This window comes from Arvicola amphibius, chromosome 1 (genome assembly GCF_903992535.2).
Source record: "Arvicola amphibius chromosome 1, mArvAmp1.2, whole genome shotgun sequence".
Taxonomy (NCBI): Eukaryota; Metazoa; Chordata; class Mammalia; order Rodentia; family Cricetidae; genus Arvicola; species Arvicola amphibius.
Genome location: NC_052047.1, coordinates 88,532,843 through 88,554,747, shown reverse-complemented (window position 1 = coordinate 88,554,747; position 21,905 = coordinate 88,532,843). Strand labels below are relative to the sequence as shown.

The following is a 21,905-nucleotide window of genomic DNA, read 5'->3' as shown; positions in this document are numbered from 1 at the left end:
TTTATTTTGAATTATGTGTTTTTCAGGGGTATATCTGTATGTGAGTATGTGAAGATGTGAGTGCAGTGTGTTCATGCAGCCCAACAGCAGGACTCTCGTTCCTTGAAGCTGGAGTTAACAGGGAACAGTCAGCTGCCCAACATGGGTACTGGGAACTTGGGTCCTCTGCAAAAGCCATATGCGCTCTTAACCACTGAACTACCTCTTCAGTACCATTTCACTTGAAATGTCTAAGACACACATATGAGATCATATGCTGAGTACCGTACTAGCTGCTTATTTCACTTTATAACTGTCAGTTACTTTCAATCAGCCATGATCCTCTAATATGAAATAGAAAATCCCCATAATAATTTATGTTTAAAAATTGCATAGTTGTATGATATAATCTTGTCCTGTTACAGCTGGAGCTTCAATAATCCATTTGTCTCATATACTCACTGTGTACAGTGTAGTATCTAGTATCATTCATTTAGTAACTGTAAGGGTGTTCAGATTGACTAGTGAGGTATTTAACTGTTCATTTTCAAATGATCCTTATAAAATAACCCAAATTCATATATAGCACCCACATTTCTCACCTTATTTTGTCTCATCACGTAGACATCATGTTATCTTATATTATGACAAGAAGGGTAAATATGGTACAATGAGATATTTTCAGAGTGAGACCACAGTAGTGGTTTGAATAAGAAATGTCATTTGAACACTGGGTGCCAGTGGCAGCTTGAAAGAAAATGTTACCCCAAAGGGAGTGGCTCTATTAGGAGGTGTAGCTTTGTTGAAGTGGGCATGGCCTGAGAGGAGGAAGTATGTCATTATAGAAGTGGTCTCTGAGGTCTCTTTTCCTCAAGCTACCCTCAATGTGGCACACAGTTCACTTCCTGTTGCCTGGAGATAAAGATATAGAATTCTCAGCTCCTTCTCTGGGATGATACCTGCCTGCATGCCACCATGATGATAATGGAGCAAACATCTGAAACTGTAAGTCACCCCAAATAACTATTTTCCTTTATTAGAGTTGCTGTGGTCATGGTGTCTTTTCACAGCAACGGACAAAGCTGGTATCATGGATTGTGGTACTACCGTGATAGGCTTGACCATGTTTTTGTTTGGAGGAATTTGGACTTCGGTACTTTGGATTAGGAAAGCAGTAGAATGCTTTAAACACTGCTTAATGGGTCATACTAGTTGGAGCATGGAAGACATGGTATTGAGGGTGACTTAAACAGTGGGAGCCTGGCTCAAGAGGTCTCTGAGAAGAATTTTAGTATGTTGCCTAACGATTGTTCTTAATATATTTTGGTGAAGAATGTGATTGCTTTTTGCCCTTGTCTGAAAAGTCTCCCTGAGGTTAAAGTGAAATATTTTAGATTAATTTCATTGGCAGAGGAAATCTCAAAACAGCCTAGTGTAGACTTTGTATGTGGTTACTAGTGTTAACTTTACTTTACTGAAGATCTATAATAAAACGGAGAAAGCTGAGCAAGGGAAAATATAAAATGTATAATTTGAGGAGAAAGGGAGCACCAGGAAGTGGAATGGAGCTAAGTCTTGTGTTCAAGTAAGCAAACAGATTAAGGGATAGAATAAAGGACATGGTGACCTCAGGGTAATATCCTACACAGCTAAATTTCCAATTTGTGAAAAGTAATTAAAGAAAAATTTAGAGCTGTCTGTCATGGTGCATACCTTTAATCCTATCACTTTGGAAACAGAGGCAACTGGATCTCTAAGTGTGAGACCAGCCTGATCTATAGATTGGGTTCCAAGATAGCCAAAATTAGGCAGTGAAGGAAACCAAGGAAACCAGAAATCTGATAAAGATGTAATTGAATGAGGGGGACCATGTTCCAGCCCAAGTAAGCAGCAGAACTTGGCAACTTCTGCCATGTGGCTCTTAGAGTTCAGAATACAGAAAGGGGTTATGGAATCTTCCTCTGAGACTATGGAAAGCCACTGAGGCATGTGTCAGGGGTATCCCTGCATGGAGGCCCAGAGAGGTCATTGATTGTGTGAAGCTGTGAAGGTAAAGCATGGATTGCTTTGGAGACTCCAAAATGTTGGAGATGCCAGAGCTAATAAGATAGATACCTTCTGAGGAAAGCTACTAACAGTGGAACCAGCCCAAGAGAAAGAAGTATGTTGCAGTCAATGAAGCTGAAAGGAGTTGGAAATTTGAAGAATATCTTAACATTAGACATGGAGGTGCAGAGTTTAGAGTTTTCTTTGTGCTTGTGGTTCAAGATGTGAGCTCTCAGCTTGCTGTTCCTGCCACCATACCTGCTGGTCATTGCCACGCCATTTTTCTACCATCATAGACTCCTATTCCTCTGGAACAATTAACCAAAAATAAACTTTCTCTTCCTTAAGTTGCCTTTAGTGGTAGTATTTTATCACAGCAAGAGAAACATAATAGATACAATCATATTTATATAACTTTGTGATTTATCTTTTTAACTGTCTTATTATTAATTATGATTGCCCTCTGACTATCTATAAGTTAAATCCTTTTAAGAAAAATAAAAATTATCTTACCTCAAAAACAAAACAATCATAGAATATGTAAGATTTGGTTCTATCTACTGTTTCAGCCATCCCTTGGGAATTTTGGAATACATTCCCTATGTACGAGATGGAGGTTCTGATTCAGAGCCTGACAAATCGTATTCCAAAGTGTCTGGATAGCAGTATAAGAAAGCTCTATTTCTTCTACACCCTTCCCAACACTGCGTATCCGACCAGTGGTGTGTGTGTATGTGTGTACTTGTTAGTGTGAGTGTATACTTGTTAATGTGTGTATATGTTCTATATACATACATTATATGTTATATGTTATATGTTAGTATGGGTGTGTGTACATGTGTTGGCTGGTGTATGTGGAACCCTAAAGTTGCTTTCCAACTTTATTGTTTGAGACACAGTCTCTCACTGAACCTAAAGTTCATCTCTAAGACAAGGCTGGTGGACCCATAAACTTCAGTGACCCACCTGCTTCTGTTCCTAACAACCCCCTCTACCTGCCTTCCCTGTCCCCAACCACAACCCGTCCCATGGTGCTTGGGTTATAACAGCTCTCCCTCTCTGTCAAACTCCCTTTCCCCAGTTTTATATATGGGTTCTGGGCATTCAACAGGTCCTTACACCACACGTCTGTTAGATCTTTGTTAATTGAACCACCTCCCTGGCCCTTAGCAGTGTTGTTTGTAGGATTTTAGGAACAGAGGTTTGTTTGTTTATTTTTTTTAAGACAGCTGTTACTTTGAATTGGGTGTCCTGGAATTCACTTTGTAGATCTGGCTGGCCTTGAACTCAGAGATCCGCCTGCCTCCAACTCCCCAGTGCTGAGATTAAAGGTAGCTGGAGGGCAGAGATTTTTTCCTTTTGTTTTGTTTTACTTTGTTTTTGGTGAAGGTAAGTTACCTTCTAATTTCTAAATACATGAACTCAAGTGGCACAGTGGTTTATTTTGGAAAAGTTTCATAGTTTTGTCTCCTATATTTAAACTAGTCTGTAACCAATTTCACGTTAATCTTTAGGATGGTATGCGCAAAGGACTGAGGGCTTTGCTTTCTGCTCTCCATGTTTTTAAAATGTGTTTGTTTTTGTACAAGGCACTAAGCACGAACGTTAAGTATCTTGCCATTTTTGTCATATTAGATTTATATTTGTCTTTCCTTCATGGTCACCAGGGCAGAACAATAGCTGGTCAATGAAATCTCTTTCTAGAACATTCAAGAAACATTTGTTCACTTCTTAGACCTAAACTGGACATGTTCTCTTCCCAACCAGTCACTGAAATGGGAGTGAGATGGCCACACTTGCTTGACTCATCCCTCCCGACAGTGGTTTGCTTTTGGATATATTTGAAGGGCGTTGACTTAAAGAGGACACACATGCCACCTGCTCTGGTGGCTAATCTTGGTTGTCATTTCACTGCAGCTGGAACCACCTCAAACACAATCTGTGGGGCTCTCAGGTGAGGAATTTTCTGGATCAGACTACTTGAAGTAAGGAGACCCGCCTGAGATGCACCTTGGGTGCAGCCCACACAGGACAGGAAGCGGGCAGGTTTGCTTTTGACTGCTTGCCCTCACTCTCCCTGGCAAGTTCATCTGTCCTGTTGCTGAAGCATTCCTTCATCAACACCAGTTTAGACTAAAGACTACCAGTTCTCCGAGAATCCTCCAGGCCCCGGCATCAGATTGGGACTGCTGAGACATCTATCAGTAAACTGAAGAACTACTGAATTCTTGGCCTCTCCAGTGTGAGACAGTCATTGTGGGACTAATCAGAGAGCATCCTGTAAGCCTATCTAATACATTCCCCTTTTAATATATATATTCACTTCCTCCCTGCTCCCAGGAAGCCTTTGATTTACAGATGAAGTCAGGCAGTGGTCAGCAAATAGATGGCATAATGTGCTGTGTATACTGTATACTGTGGTACTGGGAAGAAACCGGGTAGGATGCTGTCAAGTATGTGGGTGGCATGGAAGTTAAGGGAGGTTCTTTGGAAAGGGCTGAGATGACGTTGGAATCCAGATCCAAGGAAAGTGACGAGGTAGATGGTACAGATAACAAATTCAAGAGGCTTCGTACTGAATGAGAATTGCAAAGCTGCTAAGGATAAAAAGCGAGGAGGCCTCTGTGGTTGGGAAAGAAAAGGAGTTGAAGATGTGAATGCAGATGTGGGCAGGTAGATCATTTTAGGGAAGTTTCTCTCAACCGGGGGCAGTTTGGTACAATTTGGTAATGTCTGTGAAAATTCTGGTTGTCCTAATCTGACTTTCCAGCCTGATCACCAATAGTGCTGAGAAGCATTGTTTTGGGTCAAAGCAAGGACTGGCTTATCCATGGAGTAAATGAGAACAACACAGGGATGGCTCAGCGTTAACTTAGTTTTCTTTCATTCTTTTTTAAAATCAAGAAAACTTGGCTGCTTGTTGTAAGTAAGCGAAAGGAGCAGTAGGGCAGGAAAGAAGCACCCCTGAGTCCTCTGAGCACCCCTCAAACACACCTACACCCCACTCTTGTGTTTCATGCAGCCCTCGCTACACAGGCCTTTCTTTTGCAGGGAGGATGACCTTAAACTTCAGGTCTTTCCTTGTGTTGGTATCACAGGCCTGTGCCACTGAGCCACATAATGCACTGGGGATTGTGTTGAGGGCTTCCTACCGGCCAGGCAAACACCAATGAAGCTACATCTCTTGTCTCCAAAATTCTTTTGAAAAAAAAAATGCATTTATATTCGCACCATCCAGTGTCATTTTCCATTTTGGGAGTTTGATAAAAGTGCCAATTCCTTACTTATTAAATTTAATGAAGAGATGTTAATAACACCTAGCTACTATCACTGTATCTGAGCCAAATTTGAAACAAATTGTATTAAATAGTGGCCAGGAAAATGGACACTGGCCAGGTCCATACTTGAGATTCACAGAGTTTGGCCGAGAACTACCTTAGGCAAGGGCTTATAAAGGCAAATCCCACAAAGCTATGTATTTCCTGCCTTCCTCCAATAAGGGGCAAGCATACCTCCTGACTTAGTCCCTGTCACCTACAGGTAGGTGGTCAAGCAAATCCTGTGCAGTTGGAGCAACCAAACTTGTTTACAGAAGTGAAAGCCTGTGGCTTGTTAAATGAACAACAGCCCCCGTCATTCCAAGAAGTTCTCTCTCCTTAGGTAAGTGAGGCTTACGGGTTTATCTATCCCTGGACAAGTGGGGCTTACAAGTTAGAGGCATTTTTGTTTTATAAGTCTCTCAAGAACGGTAATTTAAACTTAAACATAACTTTAGCCCTTACAGGGAGAGCATCAGATTTCCTCTCAGTATTTGCATTTTGGGTAATTATTGACTGTTTTTAGGTAAGGAACGTAAGGACTGTTTAAATAATTGGTTTTTCTTGGGGGGGGGTTGTTTTGTTTACTCTAAAATATAAAAAATGTTTACTCTAAAATAGAAACTTCCTGTGCATCCTCAAAGGACTAGAAATAAAGTAGGTGGTGGTGGCGCACGCCTTTAATCCCAGCACTAGAGAGGCAGAGGCAGGCAGAGCTCTGTGAATTCGAGGCCAGCCTGGTCTACAAGAGCTCCTTCCAGGACAGGCTCCAAAGTTACAGAGAAACCCTGTCTTGAAAACCAGCAAACAAAAAACCTAGAAATATACCTAACATGTTTCTCTCAGTTGTCACAATAACCTTGAAACCCGATAACGAATACTTTTCCATTTTGCAGACGGGGAGGTAGAAATGTACCAACTAAATTAAGTTTCAAACATAGCTAACTTGGCCTAGTCACATTCTCCTGGCTGGGACGGTCACACTCAGGTACAGCCTCCTCCCCCAATCCCCAGCACAGGCACACACCTTCAGTCCAGGTCCCTGAGGGCTGGGTGGGTGTGCCTGGCTGCTGGGTGGGTGTGCCTGGTGGCTGGGCGAGCTCTTGGTGAGGACTGGGCCCTTTTGAAAGCGGTTGGTACTCAGGGCTGGTACAGGAAGTCTTGAGTTCTTCCCGTTCACAGTGCCCGCCCTGGTAGCTCCACCCCACGCCGCTCTGGTGGCTCTCCAGACAGACCTGGGCGGGCTCAAAGACGGCCACCCCCTATCTAGTCTCACGCTGGCCTCGCCCTCTGGTCGGTCCCGGGCAGGCTCGGTAGCCTCGGGCGGCCAGGGCTGCGGGTTGGGCCCGGGAGCTCGCCCTGCCCCTGGGAGGCGCCTGGCGCGGCCCTCCCGCCTGCGAGGCCTTGACCCCGCCTGGCTGCGGAGACCGGCGCGGCGGGGACCCGGGCGGCAGGTCAGTCTTCCCTCCGTCTCTCCCTCCCTCCGTCGCCGAGGTCAGCTGGGGGGCTGCCACGCGGTCCGGACGGCTGCAGGCCGGACCTCCGCTCGCCCCTGGGTACCGATCTGTCCCGGAACCCGGTCGCTCGCTCTGCACACCCGGGACTGTCCGTCCGGGACACGGCCGCCACTGCCCGCTGCGGGGGATGGGGGTCTGCACCCGGCGAGCGGCTCACCCCGGGGCCACCCAGTACCCCAAACTTCACGTATCTCTGTAGCCGCCCGTTCAGAAGTTGTTCTAGGAGACTTGAAAGTTTCACTCAGCAACTTTGGCGTGGGTGTCACGATGTTCCGCCCGGTTAAGGGGATCCGGTAACACACATCCTACTTCAGCATCGTGCCCTAGGCGTTCACAGTTTAGGTTTCCCGCCCTGCTTGTGGTTGGATTCATTCCGAATATTTTTAAGGGGCGGCCTCGGCGGCACTGGGTTCAGTAAGTGAAGGAGGAAAAGTTTTACTTGAGCGAAGATGGGACAAAGTTTGCACTGGGTGTATTTATGAATCATTTTCACGAAAGCATCTGTCCTGGGTAGGGTTTTTTTCTCGTTGTGGTTCATTAACTTTGCACCACCCGGGGTCATCTGGAAAGAGGGAACTTCAATGAACAAATGCCTCCATTAGATTGGCTCACCGGCCCTCTGAAGGAATGACTGTGAGCCGGCCCCCTCTGGGCAGGTCCTGATGTGTTTAAGAAAACCCCAATCCTCCAAGCCAGTCAGGCGGGAAGGAGCCACTAGGCAGGGTTCTTCCCTCGTGGCTGCTCCTGTCCCTGTCTGGAGTTCCTGTTTTGAGCTCTGCCCTGACACCTCTTCAGGATGGACTGTAAACTATCATATGAAATAAGCCCTTTCTGTCCCACGTTACTTTTATCCATGGCGTTTATCACAGCAATAGAAACCAAACTAAAGCAGAACTCATCAGGTTTTTGTTTTTATCTAGAAATTCTAAGAGGTTCATGGTTACTTTCACGTTTAGTTTTGATCATTTATTCTGATATCTATTGATATAATTTTATACCCCTTAGAAATGTTTTTGGCCAACCCCCCCAAGCTCCCATTAGTAATTTGCTAATCTGTATACAATGATAATTGATTAAGGTTGTATGGTTTTCTTATGGATTATGGAATTCCTGTTATCTGTATATCCATAATCTCAAAAGCAAAGCTGTTTTCATATTGGTGGGAGTGGGTAAGAGGGCGTGTCAGAAAAAAAAAAACCCAGCCTGAACTAGTCAGTGGCCTGACCTGCCAGATTAGATAGCCAGGAAAACCCTTGCTCTTTGATGATTGTAGTGTCTGACCTTTGAATTTAAAGCCACACACCTCTTGAGTCTATTGGTCTCATGTTAACAACATTCTCAACAAATGAGTATTTACTTGTGTGTGAAATCATTTTCTTAAAGTGTATTGTGTAGTGTTGCTAAGTATTAATAAACCGGTAAGTACAGTTTTGAAGAATTGATTTAAATGAAACTCAGTGGATATTTTTTAAAGATTTGTTTTTGTTTTTAACTAGGGGTGTGTGTGTGTGTGTGTGTGTGTGTGTGTGTGTGTGTATGTGCCTGTGAGTGCAGGTGCCAGTGGGAACGGTCAATGGCATCAGACTCCTGGAGCTGAAGTTACAAAGGGTTGCAAACTGTCATGTGGGTGCTGGGAACCGAACCAGGTCATCTACATAAGCATTCTATGCTATTAACCACCTGCTGTCTCTCCAGCCCCAATCAGTGTGTGTGTGTGTGTGTGTCTGTGTGCGCGTGCACACACCCACACCCACACATATATATGATACTGACATATATATGATACTGACATATATATGATATATATATATATATATATATATCAGGAACTTTTAGATTTCTAAGCATATGGATTTCTAACTTGATTATGGTGGATAGACTTCTCTAGTTGGAACTGACTTCAGGATCCTAATCTTAATTCTGGGGAAAACATTGGAAGAAATGAGTTCTGACGCTCGAGTTTTGTTTTTCACTGTTTATCTCATCCCTCTGTCAACAGATGTGATGGCACCGAGAAGAAAAGAGAAATACAAACTTCCCGTTCCACTCCCAGAAGGCAAAGTTCTGGATGACATGGATGGAAACCAGTGGGCACTGGGCAAGATGATCGGCTCCGGAGGGTTCGGACTGATATACTTAGGTAAAGTATGACCAAGTCGCCAAGTATAATTATGGCTGTAATCATTGTAACTATGGTAGCAATGGTATTTTAAGGGCTAATTGAAATAACAGAAGTCATAATTATTTTAAAGCCATTTGACCGTAGTAAATGTTTAGTACATTAGCTGAACATTAGGTTGAAGTCATAACTGCCATAACATGTTTGCTGTTGTCTTTTTTTCCTCAATAACTTTTAGAAGTCTTTTCAGAGCTTAATTGCACAATCTGCCAGACAGAATATAAATTTTCTTTTTGGGAACTTGTTTTCGCTGATTTTTATAGCTCATAAACAACAACCATATAAATATAAATCTTAAAAATGCTTATTAGTTTATGTGTATAATATGTTTAAGACATGTCCCAAGGCACTTGTGGAGGACAGGGGACAACCTTGCTTCTCTCCTTCTACCCTTCTGTGGTTCTGGGACTTAGCTCAGGTGGTTAGACACCCTTACCTGCTGAACTGTATCTGGCCCTGACTGTATGACTCTTAATCATTAGTATCTTCACAATACGAAGGCCTAATGATTTCTTGACGATGTTCCACATAAAATTAAGCTTTAGCGACAGAAAGTATCTATTACATGGATGAATGAACTTCTCTTGTGTGACTCGAGTTTAGTAGTTAGGTTGTTCTCAGTAAAACTGACAAAGTAATTGCTCAAATTACCTTCTGTGCCTTATGATACATGTAGGGAACCCTGCTTGGGTGTACTTCTACATTGAATTGAAACATTTAGAAATGCCATTGTAGAGACCATTTAGGACTGGCTTAATGCTGTGGTGGGTTGGGGAAGGTATCCGTTTAGTGATTGTGTTTGATGAATAAAATACTGGTGGTAAGAAAAGAATAATCTGGGTTTGGAGTGTAACCCATGAAAAGTCTTGGGTCCATTATTTAAGCATATCCCACCCCAAACAAAAAACACAATGTAAGATTTATCTTATATATATTCATCCACCCTACAACTGTTTCTGTAATAGACATTTTTGGGGCTTGTGCATGGTGACTCATTCCTGTAATCTCAGCTTTTGAAAGGTAGAGACAAGGTCAGCTTGGTCTAAGTCAGAAGTTCTAGGCCAACCAGGTCTACACAGTAATATCATATCTCAAGCAAACAATCAAACAACACAAGGGGAACAACCTCACAAAACAAACAAGGAAAAACAAAGAAGAACCAAATAACCCCTTCCCTCAAATACCAGACCCAAAATAGCCTCAAAATATCAAAACAAATAAACAAAAAAGAACTTATTTTCAGGGAATTCTGGGTTCCTTGTCAAACAAACATGTTTCTGGATCATGAATGATTAAGATACTATTCTTTTTTGCCTTTTGCTTTTATTTTGAGAAAGTCTCAAGCAGCTAAAGCTAGCCTTGAACTCCTAATCCTCTTGTTCCTTCCTCTTTGGGCTGGAATTACATACCTGGCTGTAGTTTTCAATGAATGAAAGAGATTTAGTAAGTAAGCAACTGCCTATCTATTATTTGTGTCTAATATAATTGCTAAAGAAGATTAGGACAGAAAAATTCTATGGGCTGAGTAAAGAGCAGTTTCTCAGTTTAAAGAGTGTCACTGTGTGTGGTGGCCCATATCTGCAGCTCCTAGCCTGCAGGAGCTGCGGCCACCAATTTTGAGATGAAGACTAGATGGGGTTACATCATTAGAACCTGATACAAAACAAACAAACAAAATGAAACAAAACAGGTAATAGGCAGGCAACACTTTTCGATAGAAACATAATGGGAATCACTTATATAACTAAAAAATTTCAAAGAGCCCCATTAAAAAAATATTAAGGGCATCAAGTGAAATTCATTTTACTAATATGCACTGTTCAACTTGAAATATCCAAAATAATTCATTCTATTGTGTTCATGTAAAAATAGTAAAATACTTTACATCTGAGTGGAAGTCCAAATCTAGAGAGCATCAAGTGTCAAGAGCCTAAAACCACGAGTGGCTCGTGAGAAATATAGGCGTGAGTCTAATGAGTGCTGGGTGTGCAGAAATATAGGCGTGAGTTTAATGAGTGCTGGGTGTGCAGATATGTAGGCATGAGTCTAGTGAGAGCTGGGTGTGCAGAAATATAGGCATGAGTCTAGTGAACGCTGGGTGTGCAGAAACGTAGGCATGAGTCTAGTGAGCACTGGGTGTGCAGAAATGTAGGTATGTGTCTAGTAAATACAGGTGTGCAGAAATGTAGGCATGAGTCTAGTGAATGCCAGGTGTGCAGAAATGTAGGCATGAGTCTAGTGAGAGCCAGGTGTGCAGAAATGTAGGCATGAGTCTAGTGAGTCCTGGGTGTGTGGAATGGTGAAATACCTGCCTAATAAAGTGCTATTTGAAATGGGTTGGTGAACTCTTTCCTACAGCAGTGAGTTAAGACCTCTAATATATTGTCTTGACCATAGGTCAAAGATAGAAGTGACTAAATTGTTGCTAATGTGACTGTAACCTTGCATCTACAGCCTATCTCATGTTTACTTTTCTGACTTGAATTATTCAAATAATTTCAAAAAAACCGGAGAAAAGCTTCAACTATAATGGTCTTATCCCTTTTCAATTCTTAAAATGTAAATATTTATTTGTGTTTATTTGAATTCAGATTTTTTATTAGACTTTTTAAAAAAAATACCGATCTAAGTTTCTCCTCCCTCCACATACCCTCCCACCCAACCCCCTTTTAATCCTCAGAGAGGGCAAGGCACATTGCCTTTTGGAAGGTCCAAGGCCCTCCCTACTGTATCTAGACTGAGCAAGGTATACATCTAAAGAGAAAAGAATCCCAAAAGTCAGTACATGCAGTAGGGATAAATCTCGGTGCCACTGCCAGTGGCCCCTCAGTCTGCCCCAGCCATGCAACTGTCAACTCCAGAGGAACTAGTTTGGTCCCATGCTTGTCCTTCCCAGTCCAGCTGAACTTGGTGAGCTCCCATTAGCTCAGGCAAACTGTTTGAGTGGGTGAACCCATCATGGTCTTGACCTCCTTGCTCATATTCTCATTCCTTCCACTCTTCAACTGGACCTTGAGAGCTAAGTCCAGTGCTCCGATGCAGGTCTCTGCCTCTGCCTCCATCAGTTGCTGGATGAAGGCTCTATGGTGATATTTATGATTATCATCAGTCTGACTACAGGGCAAGTCAAGATCAGGCCCCCTCTCCTCCATTGCCCAGGGTCCTAGGTGGGGGCATCCTTTTGGATTCCTGGGAATTTCTCCAGAGCCAGGTTTCTGACAACCCCATAATGGCTGCCTTAATCAAGATATCTCTCTCCTTGCTCTCATCTCTGTCCTTCCTCCATTTGGACTAACCCATTCCCTCAAGTTCTCCTCTACCCTCCCCCTCTCCCTTCCTCCTCTCCTCCTACCTGCCAAGCTCCCAACCCTGCCAGTCAATCCTGTTTGTTTTTAGTTTCCAGGTGAGTCTCTATATATTTTTCTTTGGGTTTACCTTATTACTTTGCTTTTCTAGGATCATGAACTATAGGCACAATGTCCTTTGTTTATAGCTAGTATCTACTTATGAGTGAGTACATAGCATTTTTATCTTTTTGTATCTGGGTTACCTCACTCAGGATAGTGTTTTCTAATTCTATCCATTTGCATGCAAAATTCAAGATGTCATTGTGTTTTACCGCTGAGTAGTACTCTAATGTGTAAATGTGCCACACTTCCTTTATCCATTTTTCATTTGTGGGGCATCTAGGTCCTTTCCAGGTTCTGGCTATTACAAATAATACTGCTGTAAACATAGCTGAATAAATGCTTTTGTAGTATGATTGAGCATCTTTTGTGTATATGCCCAAGAGTGGTATTGCTGGATCCTGAGGTAGGTTGATTCACAATTTTCTGAGAAACCACCATACTGATTTCCAAAGTGGTTGTACAAGTTTGCATTCCCACCAACAAAGGATGAGTGTTCCCCTTACTCCAAATCCTCTCCAGCATAAACTATCATTGGTGTTTTTGATCTTAGCCATTCTGACAGGTGTAAGATGGTATCTCAGAGTTGTTTTGATTTGCATTTCTCTGATAGCTAAGGATTTTGAACATTTCCTTAAGTATCTTTTGGCCATTTGAGATTATTCTGTTGAGAATTTTCTGTTCAGTACCCCATTTTTAAATTGGGTTATTTAGAATCTTACAGTCTAATTTCTTGAGTTCTTTATATATTTTGGAGATCAGTCCTTTGTCTGATATGGGGTTGGTGAAGATCTTTTCCCATTCAGTAGGCTGTCTTTTTGTCTTATTGACTGTGTCCTTTGCTTTACAGAAGCTTCTTAGTTTCAGGAGGTCCCTTTTATTTACTGTTGCTCTTAGTGTCTGTGCTACTAGTGTAATATTTAGGGAGTGGTCTCCAGTACCCATGCATTGAAGACTACTTCACACTCTCTTCTATCAGGTTCAGTGTGGTCAGATTTATATTGAGGTCTTTAATCCATTTGGACTTGAGTTTGGTGCAGGTGATAGATATGGATCTACTTTCATTCTTTTACATGTTGACATCCAGTTATGCCAGCACCATTTGCTGAAGACACTTTCTTTTTTCCATTGTATAATTTTAGCTTCTTTGTCAAAAATCAGGTGTTCATAGGTGTGTGGATTAATATCCAGGTCTTCGATTTGATTCCATTGGTCAACATCTCTGTTTTTATGACAATACCAAGCTGTTTTCATTACTGTAGCTCTGTAATAGAGCTTGATGTCAGGGATAGTGATGCCTCCAGATGTTCCTTTATTGTACAGGATTGTTTTGGCTATCCTAGGTTTTTTGTTTTTTTCATATGAAGTTGATTATTGTTCTTTCAAGATCTGTGAAGAATTGTGTTGGCATTTTGATGGGGATTGCATTGAATTTATAGATTGCTTTTGGAAGGATTGCCATTTTTACTATGTTGATCCTAACTATCCATGGGATATCTTTACATAGATAGAGCATGGGAGACCTTTTCATTTTCTGGTATCTTCTTTAATTTTTTTCTTCAAAGATTTAAAGTTCTTGTCAAATTGGTCTTTCACTTACTTCTTTGGTTAGTGTTACCCCAAGATATTTTGTGTTATTTATGGCTATTATGAAAGGTGATGTTTCTCTGATTTCTCTCTCAGCTTTTTTATCATTTGTGTATAGGAGGGCTACTTATTTTTTTTTTTTATTTGATCTTGTATCCTGCCACATCACTGAAGGTATTTATCAATTGTAGGAGTTCTCTGGTAGAGTTTTTGGGGTCACTTATATATACTATCATATCATCTGCAAATGATGAAAGTTTGAATTTTTCCTTTCCAATTTGAATCCCCTTGATCTTATTTATTTATTTATTTATTTATTTATTTATTTATTTGTTATATATACAGTATTCTGTCTGTGTATGACTGCAGGCCAGAAGAGGGCACCAGACCCCGTTACAGATGGTTGTGAGCCACCATGTGGTTGTCTAGGAATTGAACTCAGGACCTTTGGAAGAGCAGGCAATGCTCTTAACCTCTGAGCTATCTCTCCAGCCCCAATCTTCTGTATTCTTATTGCTATTGCTAAAACTTCAAGAACTATGTTGAAGAGATATGGAGAGAGTGGACAGCCTTGTCTTGTTCCTGATTTTAGTCGAATTGCTTTGAGTTTCTCTCCATTCAATTTGATGTCTGTTGGCTTGCTATATATTGGTTTTATTATATTTAGATATATTTCTTGTATCCCTGATATCTCTAAGACCTTTATCATGAAGGGTTGTTGGATATTTGTCAAATGCCTTTTCAGCATCTAATGAAATGATCATTTTTTTTCTTTCAGTTTATTTATATGATGGATTACCTTGATAGATTTCTGTATGTTGAACCATCCCTGCATCTCTGGGATGAAACCGATTTGACCATGGTACTTGATTTTTTTGATGTGTTCTTGGATTTTGTTTGCCAGTATTTTATTGAATATTTTTGCATTGATGATTTAATTCTCTTTCTTGATTGAGTTTTTTGGTATCAGGTTAGCTGTAGCCTCATAAAAAGAGTTTGTCAATGTCCCTTCTGTTTCTATTATGTGGAACACTTTGAGGAGTATAGGTATAGCTCTTATTTGAAGTTCTGGTAGAATTCTGCACTAAAACCATCTGGCCTTGGGTTTTCTTTTTTTTTTTTTCTTTTTTTTTTTTTTTTGTTGGGAGGTCTTGATGACAGCTTTTATTTCTTTGAAATTTATAGGTCTATTTAAATTGCTCATCTGGTCTTGATTTAATTTTGTTATATGGTATCTATCTAAAAAATGTCCATTTCTTTTACATTTTCTAATTTTGTGGAGTACAGGTTTTTGTAGTAGGACCTAATAATTCTCTGAATTTCCTTAGTGTCTGTTGTTATGTCCCCCTTTTCATTTCTGATTTTGCTAATTTGGATTTTCTCTCTCAACCTTTGGATTAGTTTGGATAAGGGTTTGTCTATCTTGTTGGTTTTCTCAAAGAACCAACTCTTTGTTTTGTTGATTCTTTGGAGTGTTTTCTTTGTTTCTATTTTGTTGATTTCAGCCCTCAATTTGATTATTTCCTGTCTTCTACTCCTCCTGGGTGAGTCTGCTTCTTTTTGTTTTAGAGCTTTTAGGTGTGCTGTGAGCTTTCTTTGTTTTCTTTATGTGGGCACTTAGTGCTATGAACTTTCCTCTTAGCACTGCTTTCATGGTGTCCCATAGGTTTGGATGTGTTATGCCTTTTTCAAGAAGTCTTTAATTTCTTTCTTTCTCTCTCTCTTTCTTTCTTTCTTTCTTTCTTTCTTTCTTTCTTTCTTTCTTTCTTTCTTTCTTTCTTCCTTCCTTCCTTCCTTCCTTCCTTCCTCCCTCCCTCCCTCCCTCCCTCCCTCTCTCTCTCTCTCTTTCTTTCTTTCTTTCTTGACTTAGGGGTGGTTCAGTAGTTGAATGTTGAATGTTCAATTTCCATGAGTTTGTAGGCTTTCTAAGAGTAGTATTGTTGTTAAATTCTAACTTTAATCCCTGGCAATCCAATAAGACACAGGGGGTTGCTCCAATTGTTTTGCATTTGTGTAGGTTTTCTTTGTTACCAAGTATGTGTTCAATTTTAGAGAAGTTTCCATGAGGTATATCCTTTTGTATTTGGTGGAATGTTCTATAGATATCTGTTAAGTCCATTTGATTCATAACATCTGTTTGAATTCAGGTTTATATTGAAGATTAACTATCATGTTTATACACATGTTTTATGAATCTCTATGTATTCATGTACACCACTTGTTTGGCTTTGGTCATTAAGGAGGAATCTCCATGCTCTGGAGTGATTGACATCCCTATTCAAGTGCAGAAAGTTCTTTTAGCCTAAGTACAGGTCATGTGGCTTTTAATTACCTTGTTTCATATGATCCAACTAAAACTTGTTTTACAGTGCATTTCAAGATCCAGCATGTTGGGTGGCATTCCCTCCCACCGTCTGAATTTTAGATTTTAGGAACTGTACCCTGGAAAGGCCTGCACTAGCATATACTCACCATCATTGGGCAGACTTTTAATAAACAGTTATTCTGGCAGGGAGGGAGGAAGGGAGGGAGGGAGGGAGGGAGGGAGGGAGGGAGGGAGGGAGGGGGAAAGAGAGAGAGAGAGAATGCGTCCTTCTTCAGAATTATATAATAAATGCTTTATTGGCTTGCAGTGAATCACAGAGTCAGCTCAACTTTGCTAATGTGAGTTTCCACTGATTATTTCCAAATCTACAAATAAGGAAATCCTTGAGAAGCCGTCTGGTTGTGGCAGTTTATCACGGCTCTCTTCATGTTGTGCATATGTATTGAGAAGCACTTAAATTCAAGCATTTCTTAATAACCATGTTCAGTGATTCCTTTCAGGTGTGCTCCCCAGACACAGTGCTTTGGCAGCCCCTTTGTATTATCAGTGCTCGTGGCCTAAGGCTGAGAAGAAAATAGCTGCTCTGCCTAGCTCATTGTGCATGTACAACTGTCCTCTAGCTTTGAGATCAATAGCACAGGCCTGTCGGTAATCAGCAACTTGGAGCAAAGGGGAAAGGGGCAGAGAAATTCTGTGTTTACTCTTGGAGAGCTAATGTGCCTGTAGCATTCATGGCAATCGTCATAAGAGGGAAAAGAAGTCTGAATGCAAGAACAAAGTGTGTGCTCTCTCTTTGTATGTGAAAGGGGGTTGGAAGGAGGGACAGAAACTGGTTAGGGTACAGGAAAGTTGCAGTCATTTTAGTACCAAATGAGCGAAAAACTTTCTGAAACTCCAGGGAAAGAAAGAACTGAAGGTTTGAATTCCCTTTAATGCTGCATGCAACATGGAAGCCACTAACCCAAGGGAGGCATGCATAATAAGAGCAGAAGTTTTGGTGCTGGGAAAATCTGAGTTGAAACCTGACTTGCTCCACTAAGTCACTCACAGACCGAGTAATCCACCTCATTAATCCTCTAGAGTTTTTGCCTCTATTCTTATAACTGTAGCAATAATTGCATGGATTAAATAAGATGTTTTAAAGCAGTTTGGAACCTAGTAAGCACTTAATAAGTAGAATCTATTTAGAATTTCCCAGTCTAGATATCTGGTGCCATCGTACAATAGGAAGAGACCTTCATTGGAGTGATCTGTTTTTTCTGCCTTGAATTGTGGTGGATTTGCTACTAATGTAAAACTAAGAACACAGGGCCTGTCTACAGGTGCCTTTATGTTTTCTTTACCACTATGTGTCTGTTCCCTTTCAAATTCACTGGGGTGATACAGTGTGTGGTGAACATTGCCACTTAGACTGTTACCTGTTTGCTTCAGATATGAAAGGAATTGAATTCTAAAAATTAATGAAACTTTAGAAAAGAAGAACTCGAGGATGAATGTCTATTACCTTCCTTTAAAAGAGTTTATTGTTGAAGAGATTAGGACTGAGATTGTGGTACTCAGCCCACACAAGTGAATTCACTTTGTTCTCTGCTGTAACTACAGATATCACCTGTAGCCCAGTCAGCAGGCATAGATGTGTTCTGTTAAACATAGAGACCAGCTCAAGGTAACTCTCACTGAATCCTCGAAAAGAGTGGCTCTCAACCTTCCTAATACTGCAGCCCTTTAACACAGTTCCTCATGGTGTGGTGACCCCCAACCATAAAATTATTTTCATTGCTACTTCATAACTGTAAATACCCGTTTCTGATGATTTTAGGCAACCCCTGTAAAAGGGTCTTGTGACCCCAGCCTACAGGTTGCAAAGCCACTTCTCTAAAAGAATGCACATATGCTTTATTGAAAACAAATTGATGTTATTGTCTTTTACAAAGAGGAACACATTATAGCTAAAATGGACCATTTGGTGATTCAATATTAAGGAACATCACTTATGGATGAGTGGTTAAACTCTGTTAAGTAATTTTTAGAGATTTTTGTTACTATTATTACTTTAGCTTTACTGCTCTTCAGAAACAGAATGAATCTGTGTGAGGGGTGAGTTTGAGAAGTTATCAAATTTAACTTGTTTACTGATGAAGAAATGTTTCTACTGCTAAAAGAGTAGAAGAATGTACTATAGTATGGCTTTGCTTATTATTTGGTTGGCTGAAGTGGAGTGATTTTTAAGGTATGCAGAATAATATTGAGGAAATTCAAATCATAACACTAGCAGCAATATTAAATGTTATTTTGGTAATGTTTTATAGAGACGGCAGTTAGTCTTGTGAAAATGAAAAGGGGATAATGGAAAAGAAGGGTAATTTGTTTTAGAAATTATAGTAGCTATATTTATTATGTATATAACAAACTAGTTCCTAGTGAAGGCATAGTTAAGAGATATCAACTCAAGTTCACCTGTGTTTTTAAAATTTATTTAGTATGTTAGATCTATAGGTGAGTAAAAATATCTAGAAGATAAATTTGAATTTTACGTGTGTTGTCAGCAGGCTGTTAGCTTTGAGTTTATACAAGACAGTGCTTGCTGTACTTTTCCCTCCCAGTCAAGAAATCCAAGTAATTAAGAAAGTTTGTTGCTGGGCAGTGGTGGCGCACTGAGTATTTAGGAGGCAGAGGCAGGTGGATCTCTGTGAGTTTGAGGCCAGCCTGGTCTATAAAGAGTTTCAGGACAACTAGGGCTACACAGAGCAAATGTTTCAAAAAAATTCTTTGTGAAGAAGATTTGGGAGGGATTCTTCCAAGGCTTAGCCTTCATTTGAAGTTTTAATTTTTTTAGAAAAATGTCTGACCTTAAAAATCATCTTATCTTCTGCATCTTCATTTTCAACAGTTTAAATGTCAGCCTCTGGTCTCACGGCGGTTCATCAGCTCCCTGCTTTTGCTTCACACTCAAGTGTTTCTCCCTTCCACTGCGCGGCAGCCATCCCACTGCCTTGCAGTGGTCTAGTTCCTTCTCTTTCATTCTTTGTTTAAATTGAAAACTCACTGCTGTGGGGAAGTTTCTTCTTCATGAAATGAGCTCACCTCTGTTGCCACAATAAAAGAATTCTCTGAGTTCGAGAGCTTCTGGTTTCCTCATGAAATATGGATGGACTTCTGCTTCTGTAAGGGAAGGGAGAAGAGGAATAAATAGTAAGGGGTATAGTCCTCCGTTCAAGACCCAGGGGTATCCGTGCCTATGAAACAAATTAGGAGAAAATGTAGGAAACTTCACGACTTGGAGTGAGCCTTCACTAGACATTAACAGCGCCCACATTAGATGGTTCAAAGGGGTGAGTGGGGTTCTGCACAGCTTCCACGCTTGGTTTGTCATTACACTGCTTCCCAATGTTTGCTTCTTACATCTCTCTCATGTGTACTCTGTTTCTCCTGAACAATGTGTCAAAGACTGTTTTAGGAGAAGAGATTGGAAAACTCAGCAACTGTTTCAAGACAGTTGCTAGAGACTTGTCTTCTTTCTTTACAAACAAGAGCCAGGCGGGCTGAGCTTGTCCTTAGCATCTCTGGTCCAGGGAAATGATTTTGAAGAAAGATATCCATGAAGGCCAGAAACATCTACAGATGCACTGTGATCCCAGGCAATGAAGCATGTGGCCCTTCATTGGCATTAGACGATAACAGGAGGATCTCCTGGCAGAAGAGCTGACTTTTGCTGCATTCTGCATGCTGCCCCTCCAAACCCATCTTTGATTGGCACCTATGCCCTATTGAAACTGGCATCACACCTTCTGAATGGGCACTGTGCCAGGCTAGCAGATGGGTATGGGCAAAGGCATGCCAGAAACCCAGTATGTGAATCAAGTTTAAGTATCAGGGGCCCAAACTCCCATCCAGGGATATAAAAACTGCAGTCTGTTGAGAGCTTTTTGTGCTTTAAGGTTAAAGGACATGCCATTTCTACTTCCAGCTTAGAGGTTGATTAATTTTTGAAAGTCAAACAGGAACTCCTGTGTGGTGTCAGGCAAAATTCTGTCTTTGTGAATGAGAATTACTACTTCATGTAGGGAAGAGAAAGTATTGTATGAAGTTTCCGAGGAGACTGACTCCCCTGCAAGTCCTTCCAGCACTTAAGCAGCATGCGTTCAGTGAAGATGAATATTTCTATTCTCCAGCAGAGCCAGGTGCAATCAAAGCCAGATCTTCAGCCCGCTGCAGTAAAGAACCCTAAATTTAGAAGGGCAGGCGAAGTTAGAAGGACTCTGTGGTGGCGGCTCTTCTCCCACGAGCGAGGGAGCCTCACAGAAGTGTTACAGAGGAGGAGATGAAGGGGAAAACTCCAAATAGAAAGCCTCCAGAGGTTCCAGCCTGAAACAGGAAGATCCTTAACAAACCAAAAAGAAAAAGTTGAGTCCTTTCCCTCGGTGCAGAAATCTTTCTGAATTTTTTTTTTGTCAATAAGATCTTAGGTTACTGGGATGTTAGGACCAACTTAATACATAATAAACTTCCTATTCTTACTTTCTTTTCCTTGCATGTCTATCATGTATATAAACTTTGCTTCTTGAATAATGGATTTTGCATAAAATTGAGTTCTAAACATCATATTCCTTATGATTGTCTCACACCCACCACAGAACTGCCCCACACAGGAAAGAGAGCACACCGTCCGTGTGATCATTTTACCCATAGCTCCTAAAAATGCTCTTAAATTCAGAGACATGCCTGTAAGACCAGCTGTGACCAAGAGCAGCTTCGCTAATCGCGTTATAGCTCTTGCTTTTGCTTTTCCACCATGTAAACTTTATCTATGGAACAGATTCCACGAGGCCGTTGTGAATACTTCAGCGTATTCAAAACATATAACTGCCACAAATTAAACTACTAAAACTAAAGCTGGTGCATTGTAACTGCCAAGTAAAACTGGCACGTCCCCTGTCAGACTGCAGGAGAGTGTGCCATACAGTCCTCGGAAAACACACGCCATCCAGAAGTACTCTTGTCACTTGCTCTGATATTAAACCAGAGAAAGTGACATTAATTAAAGAAATGACACGAGCCAACAAAGGCAATGAAATTCTACGTTTTGGCTTTATGCAGACCTTCATCCAACCTGTTCTGCGTAGGTACCGTGGCCTGCCTCGTAGAGAGCGTGGGTTATGACCTTTTTCTCCTCTCTCCCCATTCCGATAACAGTCTTGGACAAACTGCAACTTCCTGCCCAGCACTGGCTGGTTTGTTTAGTGGTGGCCCAGTCATTTTTTGCGCTGCTCGACACCGATTTGGTGTCACGTGGTACACCGACTGCACTTGGGGAACCGTGTTTATTGGAGAGGGAGAGAGGTAGGGAGAGTTGGTCTCACAGCAGAGGACTCTAGACTTGTTGGGTGGAGTCAAGAAGCCTTGTGTTGCTAGAACCAGTTGGTGGGAACCCTAGGCATGAGGAGACAAGCAGGAGCGAACCAGGGCTTCCCTTTTGTTCCCGTGACATGTGTCCTCACAGTCATCATTGCACCGCTTATTCATATACCAACTTTTCAAACCCTTCAT

General features: G+C 41.2%; 1 protein-coding gene across 1 annotated transcript in view; it reads left to right on the top strand.

The window, feature by feature from the left end:
* Positions 1-6,659: 6,659 nt before the first annotated feature.
* Vrk2 (VRK serine/threonine kinase 2) overlaps positions 6,660-21,905 on the top strand; it is a 105,020-nt gene continuing 89,774 nt past the window's right edge. Inside the window, exons 1-2 of the mRNA XM_038324101.1 lie at positions 6,660-6,796; positions 8,859-8,999. Coding sequence (XP_038180029.1) covers positions 8,864-8,999 — 136 coding nt within the window. The 5' untranslated portion in view covers positions 6,660-6,796; positions 8,859-8,863. The remainder of the gene's footprint in view (positions 6,797-8,858; positions 9,000-21,905) is intronic.